Source organism: Lepidochelys olivacea (genome assembly GCF_965140295.1).
Source record: "Lepidochelys olivacea isolate rLepOli2 genome assembly, chromosome: 2".
Taxonomy (NCBI): Eukaryota; Metazoa; Chordata; order Testudines; family Cheloniidae; genus Lepidochelys; species Lepidochelys olivacea.
Window position 1 is genome coordinate 141,936,901 of NC_140412.1, and position 15,852 is coordinate 141,952,752.

At 43.7% G+C, this 15,852-nt stretch overlaps 1 protein-coding gene across 2 annotated transcripts in view; it reads left to right on the forward strand.

Annotated features, from left to right (window-relative positions):
• Nucleotides 1-15,852, forward strand: part of DAP (death associated protein) — a 90,959-nt gene that overhangs the window by 10,474 nt on the left and 64,633 nt on the right. For both annotated transcript variants that reach the window (XM_084618422.1, XM_084618421.1), the window contains exon 2: nucleotides 156-252. In XM_084618422.1, coding sequence (XP_084474548.1) covers nucleotides 156-252 — 97 coding nt within the window. The remainder of the gene's footprint in view (nucleotides 1-155; nucleotides 253-15,852) is intronic.

Sequence of the window (15,852 nt, forward strand, 5' to 3'; positions counted from 1 at the left end):
GCTACTGCTCAGATCTTCCACCTGCAAATATTCTCATGCTCTCACTGAGTTGTACAACCTGATTATTAAATTTGTTTTTTGGAAATGGATCCTTATTTTTACTAGTTTTCTCTCCTTTGGTTATATTGATTTGATTTTTCTTATTTTCATTCCAGTGAAAGCTGGTGGGATGAGGATTGTGCAGAAACACCCGCACACTCCAGATGCCAAAGAGGAGAAAGATAAGGATGACCAAGAGTGGGAAAGCAGCAGGTGAGCAGTCTGAAGTCTATACGTGATTTTATGCATATAGTACAGCTAATTCCATCTCTTTGAACATTAGCATGAGTTTGTTTACCTTGGTGATAAATTTAGGTGAAACATGTTTATTTGGGTAAGGCCTTTATGCTGTCTGCAGTTGCTTGTAATCTGCCTTTGTTTTTGTATTCCAGTTCAAAATAGAAACACAGAATCAGATTATATATGCCCTTGTAAGAGGGTTGGGAAAATAGCAATTTACACCTTGCTGAGCTGTCTGTAAATCATCTTGCCAGGTGAATGCGGCCCCTTTCTGCTCTGATTCCCCTCTCCTCTTCCAAGTAAACCTGAGACAAGGCCCTTCTAATCCACAGTTTTCCTAAAATCTGTTGGAAAATCCTGCCAGCTGTGAGGTATCTGTAGAGGCCAGGGAAGTCTGGACTCGGGCCCACTGCTTCTGAATTGTTCCCCAGGTCACTAAGGGTATGTCTACAGTAGGTAGGCAGTTAAACCCCTGCAGCTGATTCGGGCTTATGGGGCTCGGGCTAAAGGGGCTGTTTACTTGGGGTGTAGATGTTTGGGCTCCAACTGAGCTCTGGGACCTTCCTACCTCACAGGGTCCTAGAGCCTGGGCTCCAGCCCAAACTCTGTCTACATCATAATTAAACAGCCCCTTAGCCTGAATCAGTTAGCATGGGCCAGCCATGGGCTTTAATTTCAGTGTAAACATGCCCTCTGCCCCCAGAGTTCCAAGTTATGCTCTTGTGATTTCCTTCCATGTCTGGCCTATTCCACTCTCCCTTGCAGGGATTTGAGTGAGGAGCAATGGGTCAATTTAAAATAATACAGACAATGTTTGCCTGGTTATTTTAGAAGGGGGAAACAGCATGGATTTGGAGGGGGATTATGCCATACACTGCAGCTGTTTTCTGGTTCCTTTCCCCATTCACCCAGTTGCCAAAAACACAGAGCCCCAAATGTGAGACAAACCAAACCTCTGGGCTTTTGTGACGCGAGTGATGCTGTACTGGTTCAAATTCCCTGCTTTTTAATTCAATGTACGCCAAGCCCACTCGTTTTGTGTTTTTTCATTCCTCCCTGGGATGATATGGCTGACAATACCACCTGTTTATTACTGTCCTGGGCTGAGGGGGGAGAGGATGTGTGAGCTTCTGGCTCCTTGACTTCTTGTTTTGAAGCTGGACTCACCTGCTGGGAGACTCTGCAAAACAGTAGTGTATTTTTCCATATTTACTGGACTCCTTGCCTTATTCTGCTGAAAAATCAGTAAAAAAGGTTTCATTACTGTATGTCAAAAGTATTAAAAGTAACTTTAACACTAACAGTATTTAAGATTGATTTATTTTTATTTGGCATTCAAGTTTGAAAGCTGTAGTGGCTTCTTATGCTTGAAATATGTAAAATAAACACGTATGGTGCCAGCTGTTTCTCCTTTATAACTAAGCCCAATTTTACCAAAATCCTATTTATGCTGATTGACCTCACTGCTCCCAGTATTTAGTAAAGGCGCCCAAAAAAAAAAAAAAAAAGGTGGTGAGCTACTTTCTTCTGTGCTGTTCTTAACACTGTTTTAGCTACAACAAGCTGCATTGTCTTCAGGAGTAAAAACAAGCCATGAACTTTTTTCTTTCCACTGGTCACTGCCACTTGAAATAAAGAATTTGTGTGTGGAGAAAGAGTTTTAATTAGTATGTCTGGATGAAAAGCTGGAAGAATTGAACAGCCCACCTTCTACCGGATTAGTCATCTCTAAAATCTGTCTGGAGAAAAGCAAGTTGGAGCAGAGAATTTTTTTTTGGGGGGGTGGGGGGGGGAATTCTTTCATCCTCTTTGCCAAATGTTTATGGGCTTTGGAAGGCGTATACTTCCTTTGAGGTGTGTAACGTGCTGTTCATTTTACTTTATTCTCTGTACTGTGTCACCCTGAAACCATTGTAGGATGGTCCTGTCTGTTCCAGATCCAAATGAGAAGTTTTGCTGTGCCATTTTGATAATGGTGACCTCTGAGCCTCTGGTTTGATGTAGCTGTCTCTCTGATTTGTTGAAACAGGGTTGCCTCCAGTGTTTCCCTTTCATAGCAAAACAGTACTGTGAAAAGCAATAAATATAACTAGAATTATCTTACTGTTGTAAAGCAGGGCACACAGGAATTTTTTTTGTACTTAGAGGATAAAAGTATAACAACCTATAGAACTTTCGTCTTAAGTAAGGGGAGAAAAGCACTTACGTCTCGCAAGATCAATTGTTTCAGCTTGCTGACCACTTTATCTCTGGAAGTACCCACTTGGTGCAGACTCTTCACTCTTGTCTTTCTGTAAACTATATTGATCTTGTGCTTTTGACCTCACAGAGGTGTTGAGGTAAAGTTAGTTTAAAAATTGTTTTGGAATTCAATAAATATCCGTTTGAATTTCCTTTTAATCAGATTGAGCCCTACTGTGGGAACGCTAGCAGGAAGGGTATAGTTAAACAGGAAGCAATGTGAGTTAGTGTCTGGAATTGTATGGCATTAACCTGAGGGGGTAGGTGCTGTTCCTGGTTTGCTTGTCTGGAGAGGAAGGGAGAGAGAGCCGCCCGCTCCCCCAATCATAGGCTAGTAGTGCTGTAGCCCCTGGTGTAACAAGGCAGGGCATATGGACTCAAGCAGCAGGTCATTTAGCTGCAGCTGGGCAGGGTGGAGTTGATTTAAATCACTAGTCAGGAAGACTTGATTTAACCATGGATTTCGACATAAAAGTGCATTCTTGTTGGTTGTTATAGCCTTAATACGTATTCTTCACAACTCAGAGATACATGTAGGTTTCATTTTTAGAAGGTTCACACTATACATTTTTAAGTCATTTGTTCTAAAAACTTTTCAGATTAGTTTTACCGCTATATCAGAAAATGAATGATTGGTTATTTCATTTACCAAAGGTAACTGAAGCAGATATTTATGAAGTCATTGGGAGGTGAACTATCTCCAATTCAACAGGTTAATCATTAATATTTGGAGGATTTTCTTGCCATGCTGTATAAGGAGGAGAACATCACCAGACAGACATTTAAATTGTTTTATTTAACTAAAACAACAACGTTATGTATTCAACAACAAACATATTTTAACAAAACAAAACAAGCATATGAATTTTTGAATTTTTAGTTAAATATTTAAGTTTTCTAAAATCAGGTTTGTTTTTGTTAAAATTGTTAACTAAAATAGTTAAATGAAATTTAAAAAAAAAAAAGACTGTCAGCCAAGTCAACATGAGAAACTTAAAATATTGGCTTCTGCAGCTAACTCAGTCGTCTTCATCTTCATTTTCCCGTTTGTTCATAATCTGGAAAAGAAAAACAAGCTTTCCTGCTTTTTCGGCTCCCAAATGATTTCTCACTTTAGAATCAGTTAGTTCAAAGGAAGAAAATATTCTTTCTACACCGGCAGAAGAAGCTACTGCTGTTAAGTGAGATTATCACTTCAACAGTCTCTGAATCCAAGTGCTTAAGTGACTGGTGTGACTTTCTTTAAAACATCATCAGCAAACATATTTCTTGAATGCTTCACCCTTAGCTCTGAAGTTTATTATAGTTGGCATTATGGAGGGATGATTGTTGGATGTCCATGTCATAGCCAGCTCCTCTTCTTCAGCAGTTAAGGTTTGACCCTGGTACCGAGTATTGAGAATATTTGCAAGAAAATAAGCTGGAGATAGTGCTTGTCCCATTCGTTTTTTTAATGCTTGTAATTTAACTCTGTCATTGCATATTTCTCTCTTTAAGATCTCACTCAGTTCCTTGCAAATTTCAACAGCGTCAGCAATAAAACACCTATTTCCCTATTGAAATAGGCTTCAGGGTACTCCGCATGTGTTCAGTGTTTCTCTTAAGCTCCGTGTTGAGAACTTTGGCTGTGACAGTGCCATTTATTTTTTCACAATTGTGTTCACAAACTGCCATCAGATTAGGCCAGTTCTTGACATAGTGATCAAAACAGTCCACTACTGAGTTCCATCGCACGTCTTGTGGGAGAGTTAACTTGGTTCCTCCCACTTTTTTCAGAGCAGCTGCTGCAAAGTGGTTGTTCTGGAAGTATTTTGCAATTTCAACAACATTAGTCTTTATTTCTGGAACACTGAAGTCTTTGGCTAGGAGGTGCATCAAATGAGCACTGCAGCCATATGTTATTTGCTTGGGACGCTCTTGTAAATTTTTTCTCACGTTGGATACATTTGCAGCATTGTCTGTGACCAGGCTGCATACTAGACATTTGAATTTTTTTTCACAGTTTGTTATAGCTTTTACTGCTGCTACTTGTAAGTATTCTGCTATGTGTGCATTTCCTGATGTATCAATTGTTTCTGTAAGGAAGACGTTCCCGTCTTCTGTTGTCACACAAGCACATACAACAGGATCATTGTGGACATTGCTCCACCCATCAAGACTCAGGTTAACAATTTTACCCTGGGGTCGGCAACCTATGGCATACGTGCCAAAGATGGCACGCGAGCCGATTTTTAATGGCATGCTGCTGCCTGCCAGGGCCTTGGGGAAGGGGGGGTGGAATCAGGGCATATCCCCTCCAGCCCCCTGCCGTGAACCGCTCAGGGCAAGGGGCTGGGTGCACCCCCACGACCCCAGCCCACACCCCAAGCCCTCTGCCCTGACCCCTGCAGCCCCCTCACGACCCCAGCCCTCTGCCCTGACCCCTGCACCCCCACACATACCAAGCCCCCCCATGCCCTGATTCCTGCACCCTCCTCACACACCCCAGCCTCTTGCCCTGACCTCTCTCTATCCCCCCACAACCCCAGCCCTGACTCCTGCACCCTCCTCACACACCCCTAGCCCCCTTCCCTGACTCCTGCACCCCCACACATAACCAGCCCCCCCCCACCTTGTGCCCTGACTCTTGCACCTCCCACATTCCCACCCTCAGCACCAAACGGGAGCTCCTGCACACCCATTCCCACCTGCACCCTCGCTCTAAATGGGAGCTGCCCAGGTAAGCACTCCACACCCAAACCTCCTCCCCCAACCCTAAGTCCCCTCCCTCATTCTAGCTCCTGGCCAGACTTTACCCCCCCCCCCCAACCCCCAGCCTGCTCCTTCACCCCCAGCCCTGTGCTCAGTGCAGAGAGAGAGGAAGAGAAGGGGCTAGAACCAGGGAGAAGGTAGGTACCCACTCTGTATGGGCAGGGCCGGGATCCCAGACTGGCAGTGGGCTGAGTGGGGCCGGTAGCCGGGACCCTGGCTGGCAGGAGCCAGCGGCCGGGACCACAGACCGGCAGAGGGCTGAGTGGCAACGGGCTGAGCCGCTCAGCCTGCTGCCGGTCTGGGGTCCCAGCCGCTGGCCCACGTTCAACCCGCTGCCTGTCTGGGGTTCTGACTGCTGGCCCCTTGCCAGCCGGGGTCCTGGCCGCAGGCCTCACTCAGCCTGCTGCCGGCCTAGGTGAACGGAACCCCAGGCTGGCAGCGGGCTGAGCGGGCCGGCGGCGTAAGATTAGCATTTTAATTAAATTTTAAATGAGGCTTCTTAAACATTTTGAAAACCTTGTTTACTTTACAAATGACAATAGTTTAGTTATATAGTATATAGACTTTATAGAGAGAGACCTAAAAAACTTTAAAATGTATTATTGACACGCAAAACCTTAAATTAAAGTGAATAAACGAAGACTCGGCACACCACTTCTGAAAGGTTGCCGACCCCTGCTCTAGACCTTTTTCACACTGCCCAATTTCTCTTTCATACAGTTTATCCAGCAATTTGCCTCCAACATTTGCTATGTTGGATGGACTATATCCTGGTCTTAATGACTGAACCATGTTAATGAAGTGTGGGTTCTCAATCATATGGAAAGGAGAGTTTGCTGCATAAACAAACCAGGCAATTTTTTCATCAATTACCTCTTTTTGTAATCTGCTGGTTCTTATCACAGATTTATCTATGGTTGTTTCTGGATGATGGAGATTTTTTTCTTTTTGCTACACGTGATAGCCACAGTATATGTGACCCACATGATTTGACTGAAACACTATCATTAGCAGATAACTCTGAAACTACAGAAAATGTTGGTGACCTTGAAGGTGGAGAGTCTTCAGAATCCTGTATGTTGAAGATGGATTCTCCTAAACAAAATAAGTCAATGCAGTTATTTAATTGTTAATTACCATACTGCTCATTTAGTATTACTCATTGCATTCACTGACACTCAGTACTATTTTAAAGGTGAAATTGTAAAAGGAAGATCTGCCTATTTCAGCTATTTATTTTTTATCCGAACTGCATTTAAAATGGTAGTACCATAGAGTAACAACTATATTTTTTGCTCAAACATGAGAATTCAAGAATAGTCTAGAAGGACTTAATTAAAACTATCTTTAGGTAGGTTTTTCCCTCAGAAAGCATTTTATCAAAACTATCCAATTTAAATAAAAATAAATCTGACTTTTTTTTTTAATTTAATTGTATTTATTTATTTTTATCCACCCTGCAGCTGGGTAGCAAAAGCAGACATGACACTAGATGTAAAATTGTTGCCTCAGTCAGAATTAAATTACCAGTTGTATATCCGCTAATTTGCTAGAGGATGCTGCTCCTTTGAGTGACTCGTCCCTCCATTCCAGCCAATCCATGCTCTCCTGCTAAAACTTGTGGGCTGCTGATGTCCATGTACAGGGGCTTCCATGTGTTCAGGGGGTAGAGGAAATGATGCCACTGAAGCTGCTCTTCTTTCTTCCCCAGTCATCAATGTGCTTACCAATCCCTGCTGGTTGCCATTTTTGCTCTCCATATCTAGAAACTGAGGGGGATGTTTTTGCCCTGAATAAGCCCCATCACTTTTCTTCCGTTCAACTTAAGTTATTCTTCAGTCATCAGATGAGTGACTTGATTTACTTTTATTCATGGTTCATTGTCCTAGAACCATGTTGTTAATGATGCTGAAATTAATAATGTTTCCATGTGCGCTAGAGTCAGGTAGGCACTGATGAGCAAATATATGAGGAAGAATATGGAAAACTAGTGTATTTTGTGCAAACATGAATTATGTATATAGTGAAGACTTTAATTTTAAAATCAGATTTGCATTTCAAAATAGACCTTAATATCTGTAACTGATCATGAACAGAATAAGAGCTATTAAGCATTTTTTAAAATGCAATTTTAATTTATAGGTAACTTTTAGGGTTTTTTTGCAAAGCAGGGAGACTTTGTTTAAGCTTTTCTTTTTATGTTTTTTGTTTTGGCCACATTGCCACCATAAACAGTCCTGATGTTCTTTATATGATATGTCTGCTTTTTTGCATTCATAGTTAAACATTTCAGGGAACTTTGTCAGCTGACAATGGCAGCTGATAATGAAATAAGGGAAAAATGATACAGAAAATATTAACTTCTGTGTATTTAAAAGGGCGGCCTGAAAGATCTGGTGACTTTATCATCTCATTTTAGGTCCAGTTTCACACAAGAATAGTGAGGGATAATGCTGGAGCTGGTGATGGACACAGAACAAACCCACATGCAGTGTGTATTTCCTTCTGTTTTCAGAACTCTCCTAGGCTGGTGGTGGTTGAGGTGGTGGGATTGCACCACTGCAAGTAGCAAGGGTACAGTGTGTCCACGTGGTATTTCAGGTGCAGTTTTAGCCTTTGTCTATACCACTTGCATTGTACTACACCATTACTGTTGCACTGCCATTTTAGATGTTTATTCCACAGTTTCTGGTATAGCTCTTTGAAGCAGTGATTTCTGGGAGATTTCAAAAGGGTGCTTGGAGCCCACTAAGATTGTTGCAGAAGTGGTCAAACTCCCATAATTATATTAGAAATTCCAGAACATGTTCCATTTCTTAGACCTCTCCTCAAAATGACAATAAGGCAAGATGAATGGCTGGCTTTTAATGCTCCTCAAGAAAGCTTTCTTCTAGAGTTCTTGCAAAGAAGTTGAGGCATCTGAAGTAGCTGCAACGAGGCAGTGGGGTTGTTCCAGCAGCACCTGTGGAGGGCCAGACCCAAAACCAGGAGCTGAGTGTTATCACAACAATGCTGCTGCAGACAGGGGCCCTTGGAGTAGCCAGCTTTGTCCATTACTTCTGGGGGAATTCTGCATCACTGCACATGTGTAGAATTTATGTACGCCGCAGATTTCATTGCTTCCCTGCAGAAAAATGACTTTCTGACGGGAAAGCCATAAGAACGGTCATGCAGCCCTCCCCAGTAGTATGTTTCGGATGCCCAGGGCAGCCGGCAGAGGAACGTAAATCGCTGTCGGGCAGGAGCTGGGACTGGAGAAGACCCAGGTCATGCCTCCTACCCTGCAGCGGGCTCAGCTGCTAGTCCCGGCTGGACTGGGGAGGATGGGCGTTCCTCTTCCCCTGCACAGCATCCAGGGCCGTGTTAGACCCACCCTCAGATTTCTCCCCCAGCTGTAGGAAGCTCTGAACACTCTTTCTCCCCCCTCCACCCCACTTCCTGCACCCATTGGTTCTTCGCTTCGCTGGGAGGGATCACTGTATAAGGAGCTGCTTCCTCATCTACCCACCCCCTGTGCATCCAGACCCTCCGCCTGAGTCTCACCCCCCGTACTCAGAATCACCCCATCCCCCCATGAGCCCCTCTCCCCCTGCACCTGGACTTCCCCAACAAGCCACCTGCACCTGGATCCCACCCCAATGAATCCCATTCCCCCAGCATCTGAACCCCCCTGCTGAGTCCCCCACACCTAGACTCCTCTGCCAAGCTCTATCCTCCCCACTGGCCCCAACCACCTTCATCTGGACCCCCTGCAGAGTCCCATTACCACTGCACCCAGAACCCCCCAACAAGCTCCTGTGCATCCAGATCCGATCTCTTCCCATCCCCCTGGGCGCTCACTGAGCCACCCGCACCCAGATTGCCCCACACAGAACCCTTTCACCCCACACCCGGATTTTCCCACCCCCACACTAAGCCCCTTCACACTTGGATCCTGCTTTGCTGAGCCTGCCTGCCCACACAGAGGAGCAGGGCCCTGGAGTGTTCCTGGGGCAGGCCCAGTCCTTGCGCTGTGTCAGGGTTGGGTGCAGCCTCACTGTTGAATCTGTGTTCTGGGGGGAGCTGCATAGTGATCTCCCACCTCTGTGCAGCCAGCGGCCTATGCTCCCCAGTGCCATGCTGGAGCCTCCACATTTATTTGACAAATAAACTTTGCAGAATTTTAAAACGTGTGCAGAATTTTTAATTTTTTGGTGCAAAATTTCCCTACTATTTCTTTCCCTTTCCCTCAAGGTAGCTCTTCAGTAACTTGATTCAGAGTAACAGCCGTGTTAGTCTGTATTCGCAAAAAGAAAAGGAGTACTTGTGGCACCTGAGAGACTAACCAATTTATTTGAGCATAAGCTTTCGTGAGCTACAGCTCACTTCATCGGATGCATACTGTGGAAAGTGTAGATCTTTTTATACACACAAAGCATGAAAAAATACCTTCCCCCACCCCAGTCTGCTGATAATAGCGTATCTAAAGTGACCACTCTCCTTACAATGTGTATGATAATCAAGGTGGGCCATTTCCAGCACAAATCCAGGGTTTAACAAGAATGTCTGGGGGGGGGGGGTAGGAAAAAACAAGGGGAAATAGGTTACCTTGCATAATGACTAAGCCACTCCCAGTCTCTATTCAAGCCTAAGTTAATTGTATCCAATTTGCAAATGAATTCCAATTCAGCAGTCTCTCGCTGGAGTCTGGATTTGAAGTTTTTTTGCTGTAATATCGCAACTTTCATGTCTGTAATCGCGTGACCAGAGAGATTGAAGTGTTCTCCGACTGGTTTATGAATGTTATAATTCTTGACATCTGATCTGTGTCCATTTATTCTTTTACGTTGAGACTGTCCAGTTTGCCCAGTGTACATGGCAGAGGGGCATTGCTGGCACATGATGGCATATATCACATTGGTGGATGTGCAGGTGAACGAGCCTCTGATAGTGCAGCTGTTGTTATTAGGCCCTGTGATGGTGTCCCCTGAATAGATATGTGGGCACAGTTGGCAACAGGCTTTGCTGCAAGGATAAGTTCCTGGGTTAGTGGTTCTGTTGTGTGGTATGTGGTTGCTGGTGAGTATTTGCTTCAGGTTGGGAGGCTGTCTGTAGGCAAGGACTGGCCTATCTCCCTAGATTTGTGAGAGTGTTGGGTCATCCTTCAGGATAGGTTGTAGATCCTTAATAATGCATTGGAGGAGTTTTAGTTGGGAGCTGAAGGTGACGGCTAGTGGTGTTCTGTTATTTTCTTTGTTAGGCCTGTCCTGTAGTAGGTGACTTCTGGTAACTCTTCTGGCTCTATCAATCTGTTTCTTCATTTCCGCAGGTGGGTATTGTAGTTGTAAGAATGCTTGATAGAGATCTTGTAGGTGTTTATCTCTGTCTGAGGGGTTGGAACAAATGCGGTTGTATCGCAGAGCTTGGCTGTAGACAATGGATCGTGTGATGTGGTCAGGGTGAAAGCTGGAGGCATGTAGATAGGAATAGCGGTCAGTAGGTTTCCGGTATAGGGTGGTGTGTATGTGACCATCGTTTATTAGCACTGTAGTGTCCAGGAAGTGGATCTCTTGTGTGGACTGGACCAGGCTGAGGTTGATGGTGGGATGGAAATTGTTGAAATCATGGTGGAATTCCTCAAGGGCTTCTTTTCCATGGGTCCAGATGATGAAGATGTCATCAATATAGCGCAAGTAGAGTAGGGGCGTTAGGGGACGAGAGCTGAGGAAGCGGCGTTCTAAGTCAGCCATAAAAATGTTGGCCTACTGTGGGGCCATGCGGGTACCCATAGCAGTGCCGCTGATCTGAAGGTATACATTGTCCCCAAATGTAAAATAGTTATGGGTAAGGACAAAGTCACAAAGTTCAGCAACCAGGTTAGCTGTGACATTATCGGGGATAGTGTTCTTGACGGCTTGTAGTCCATCTTTGTGTGGAATGTTGGTGTAGAGGGCTTCTACATCCATAGTGGCCAGGATGGTGTTATCAGGAAGATCACCGATGGATTGTAGTTTCCTCAGGAAGTCAGTGGTGTCTCGAAGGTAGCTGGGAGTGCTGGTAGCGTAGGGCCTGAGGAGGGAGTCTACATTGCCAGACAATCCTGCTGTCAGGGTGCCAATGCCTGAGATGATAGGGCGCCCAGAATTTCCAGGTTTATGGATCTTGGGTAGTAGATAGAATGTTCCAGGGGTGTGTCTGTGCGGATTTGATCTTATGCTTTTTCAGGGAGTTTCTTGAGCAAATGCTGTAGTTTCTTTTGGTAACTCTCAGTAGGATCAGAGGGTAATGGCTTGTAGAAAGTGGTGTTGGAGAGCTGCCGAGCAGCCTCTTGTTCATATTCCGACCTATTCATGATGACAACAGCACCTCCTTTGTCAGCCTTTTTGATTATGATGTCAGAGTTGTTTCTGAGGCTGTGGATGGCATTCTGTTCCGCCCAGCTGAGGTTATAGGGCACGTGATGCTGCTTTTCCACAATTTCAGCCCGTGCACGTCGGCGGAAGCATTCTGTGTAGAAATCCAGTCTGCTGTCTCAACCTTCAGGAAGAGTCCACCTAGAATCCTTCTTTTTGTAGTGTTGATAGGGAGATCTCTGTGGATTAGTATGTTGTTCAGAGGTATGTTGGAAAGGAGAGTGGGGTGGGGGGAGGTATTTTTTCATGCTTTGTGTGTATAAAAAGATCTTCTACGCTTTCCACAGTATGCATCCGATGAAGTGAGCTGTAGCTCACGAAAGCTTATGCTCAAATAAATTGGTTCGTCTCTGAGGTGCCACAAGTACTCCTTTTCTTCAGTAACTTGTGATCCAATCTCGTTGGTTTTCTCTGGAAAGTTCATTGTGCAACATTACTCTTAAAATACAAAATATCAAATGACAGAGGGTCCCCTCCCTTTGGCTGACGTGCAGTAAAAGTAATTTCTGTTCAGTTTAGAATTCCAGTGTTTTTCCTCCAAACCACTCAGTCCTAGGTATAGGAATGGTAGGGACATAACATTAGACAATAAGACTTAGAATTCAGTGGTTGGAATGGGTTATTGAGGGGAATGAGATCAGTGTAAGAGGAAGGAAGGATTTGTGTGGTTCAGTTAATTTGAATGCACAAAGGTGTATGTATGACTCGCAAAACCAGAGCCTGAATAACCTCTTTGTGCAGAGGTTCCTAGTAAGGCACAAATCAATGAAAATATTTTAAATCCTTTGAGAAATAGTTTTCTGATCTTACTTAATCAGATCTGCAGTACCAACACTTATTTCACGCATAAGATGTAGTATATCTAACATCAAGTGTAGCATATTATTGTAATAGCTGGTACATCCTGTAGTTTGCAGCTGTAGCTTGGAGTTGCCGGGAGTTGGACTCTCCCAAATTGGTCTTTTCCGTCTCTAATTATTTGGATTCTGTATTAGTTGTCTTTGCACATGAAAATAATTGCAATAATATTTAGATAAGTGATGCTTTCTATAATTCTACAGATTTCATTTGTTTCATCTTGCTGTATGGTTGAGGTTTTGATTGGAAATCATATCCATTGCTGCTGCCTGTTTTTTGTGGCATATTTAGGAAGACCAAGAGCTTTAATTATAACTTGGATTAGGAATTCCAGAGAGTGCAAGATGGTATATCGTAAACAGTTTTTGTTATCACAGAAACTACATGGTCTGGGTGGTATATTTTAAACTGCTTAGGAGAAAAGGTTCATAACCATGGCACTGAACCCCATACAAATGCATGCTTGGCTGAGGCATGGGATTTCACGCTAACTTACATGCCAACATCTTAAATTTTAATGCAGTAAATGCTTCTGAAGGACAGACCATTTGAAATGATAGCAATTTGTTCAGTTTTGCCTAAGCGTTTCATTAGCTATTGTTGTAGGACACCAATAAGTGGAAACGACAATCAGATTTTGGTACTTGGTTCTTAGCAGTAACTGCTACGTTTTGTCCTTGAACCAAACAGAGTAAACAGTGAAGACTTCTGGGACTAAATACTCTGATTTGTTTCTTTCTCCTTAGTTATATCTGCAGTAGGAAGGGGGCTATTGCAGAATTACCAAGCATTAATATGGGTAGTTTTTAGGTAGAGGGGTGTGTGTGTGTATAAACAGATTTGATGGAAAAGTTCCCCCCAGTAGTATGTCAGATCAGTCCATTTTACATAAAATATTTTTGAGATACACAATCTCCATTGATTTAAGGGCAAACCTGCCTTGGAATTGTGACTGTAGTGTTTTCTTTAATTTCTCCTTGTGCATTAGAAAGTATGAATTGTGCAGCATTGATTTTAATTCAGTTTAAGACCTGGAAATTGGCCATGATTCTATTGATCTTGCAAAATGAAACTACTTCAAAGGATGGTTTAAAATCTGTCAGGTAGTGAATTAAAAGCATAGGCACACAATGAAGCATATGCCTGTCCATATGTCAGAAGTGCCTGGCACTGTGCTTGTTCAATTCTGGGGTGAGAGGAATTGCTTAAGGCACCCTGGCATCCTTCAGTTGTCTGTCAACAAAACTTGCTAAATCTCAATACTGTAATTATAGTACATCTGCTGTCGCGGTTCAGAAGCAGTGCAGAAAGCAGGTGTGATTTCCCTTCTCCCCCACCCCCTTTCAAAATGTGAATATTTATGCACGTTCAGAAGTCAATTTCTTTTCCTTTTCCCCCTTTCCCCTTCCTTCCACTTCAGTTCATTAGAACTGGTAGAGAGTAAATGGAAGTAAAGCCAGCATCTTTTCTTTTGCTACTAGTGATTGCCAGATACCATTGCAATGTATTCAGTTTCTGCATTCTAAAATACCTTCTTGTTTTTTATCTCTGCTCAAGCAGTTGTGCTAATGAGGTATTAGAATAAGTGTATGCATCTCAGTTTATTTCTGAACTACTTGTATCAAATGTATATAGTATTAATTTAGTGGTTAAATCATTTGAAACTGTATGTATGTGGATAAACACTTTCAGTATTGCCACCACAAATGTTGAAAGTTGTGAAACTGTCTAATCATGAGTAAGAATATGTTTTAGTCACAGGTATTTTTAGTAAAACTCTTGGACAGGTCACAGGCAGTAAACAAAAATTCTGGCCTGTGACCTGTCCATGACTTGTACTATATACCTCTGACTAAATCTTGGGAGCAGGGGTGCTGTGGGGGTGGGGGCAGTTGGCGGGGCTGGCAAGCTCCCTCTCTGGCTCCACACCTCCCTGGAAGCGATGGCATCCCCCTCCCTCAGCTCCTAGGTGGAGGTATGGCCAGGCAGCTCCGCGCACTTCCTCTGCCCCAAGGCTCCGCAGTTCCCATTGGCCTGGAACCATGGTGAATGGGAGCTGCGGGGGCGGTGCCTGCAGGTGGAGGCAGTATGTGGAGCTGCCTGGCCATGCTTCTGCCTAGGAGCTGAGGGATGTTGCCGCTTCCAGGGAGCCCCCCTCCCCCGAGGTAAGTGCTGCCCTGAGCCCTCACCCTCTCCTGCTCCCAGTCCTGAGAGCTCCCCTCCTGTGGCATTATAGCCCCATATTCTTCATAGTAATATTACTATGATATGATTATGGCATAACAAATGCCTCATCTTGCACAAAATACACCATTGAAGTATTGAAATGGTTATAATTTACTGAATATGATTATCCTATTTATATGCATGTATCTTTTTGGTATCTGAAATTCGGAATATTGTTTATTACAAAAGTGTTTACACCTGGGGAACGCCCACTGGGTAGAATGCAATCAGTCTACATGGCTGGCTTGGGAGGGCCAGTAGGGAGAACAATAGGTTTTAGAAGATGCTAATCTCCCACCAGAGAGCCTTCCTGAGGATGGTACAAACAGCCTCTGAGTCATGGCTGCTGAGTCCCTACTGGGGTCTGTTAGCAAGTCACCTGGTAATGGACTCCATCATAGAATACCAGTGTTTTTCCACTGAAAGGCATGAGAACTAAAGTTGGAGACAGAGTTCCCGCCATATGCAAAAGCTATTTAAGGCAGGGGAGTGACATCATCGTGGTTCTTCATTGAATCCCTGTCCAAAGGAGATGCTTGGAAACACCTGAGAAACGCTGGACTAGGGGAGAAGGGCTGAACCCAGGCTAGAGAGATTTCTAGCTTGTGAAAGGAATACCTGGAGTTTTGAGCTGCAAGCAAGTGCAGCTTGCCCTTAAGAATCTCTGCAAACTGCCTAAAACAACAATTAGGGTGAGAATTTGCTACTCATATCCAATTTCTTTAGTATGTTAAGCTTCAATTGCATTTTTGTTTTATTTGCTAGGTAATCTGCTTTGGTCTGTGTGCCATACCTTATAACCACTTAACATCTATCTTTTGTAGTTAATAAACTTGTTTTTGTTTTGTCTAAAACCAGTGTGTGGAAATCATAACAGGGGGCAGAAAGCTGTTGCGTATTTTTTTCCACTTTGAGGGAGGGAGTGAATTTCATGAGCTTACGCTGTACACTTCTCTGTGCAGTGCAGGATGGTATAATTTAGGACAGGGATCTCAAACTCAAATCACGACAAGGGCCAAATGAGGACTAGTACATTGGCCAGAGTACATTGATGAGTACATTAGCTGGCAGCGTTTTGCATCAACCAGAGCATCAGTGTTTGGTT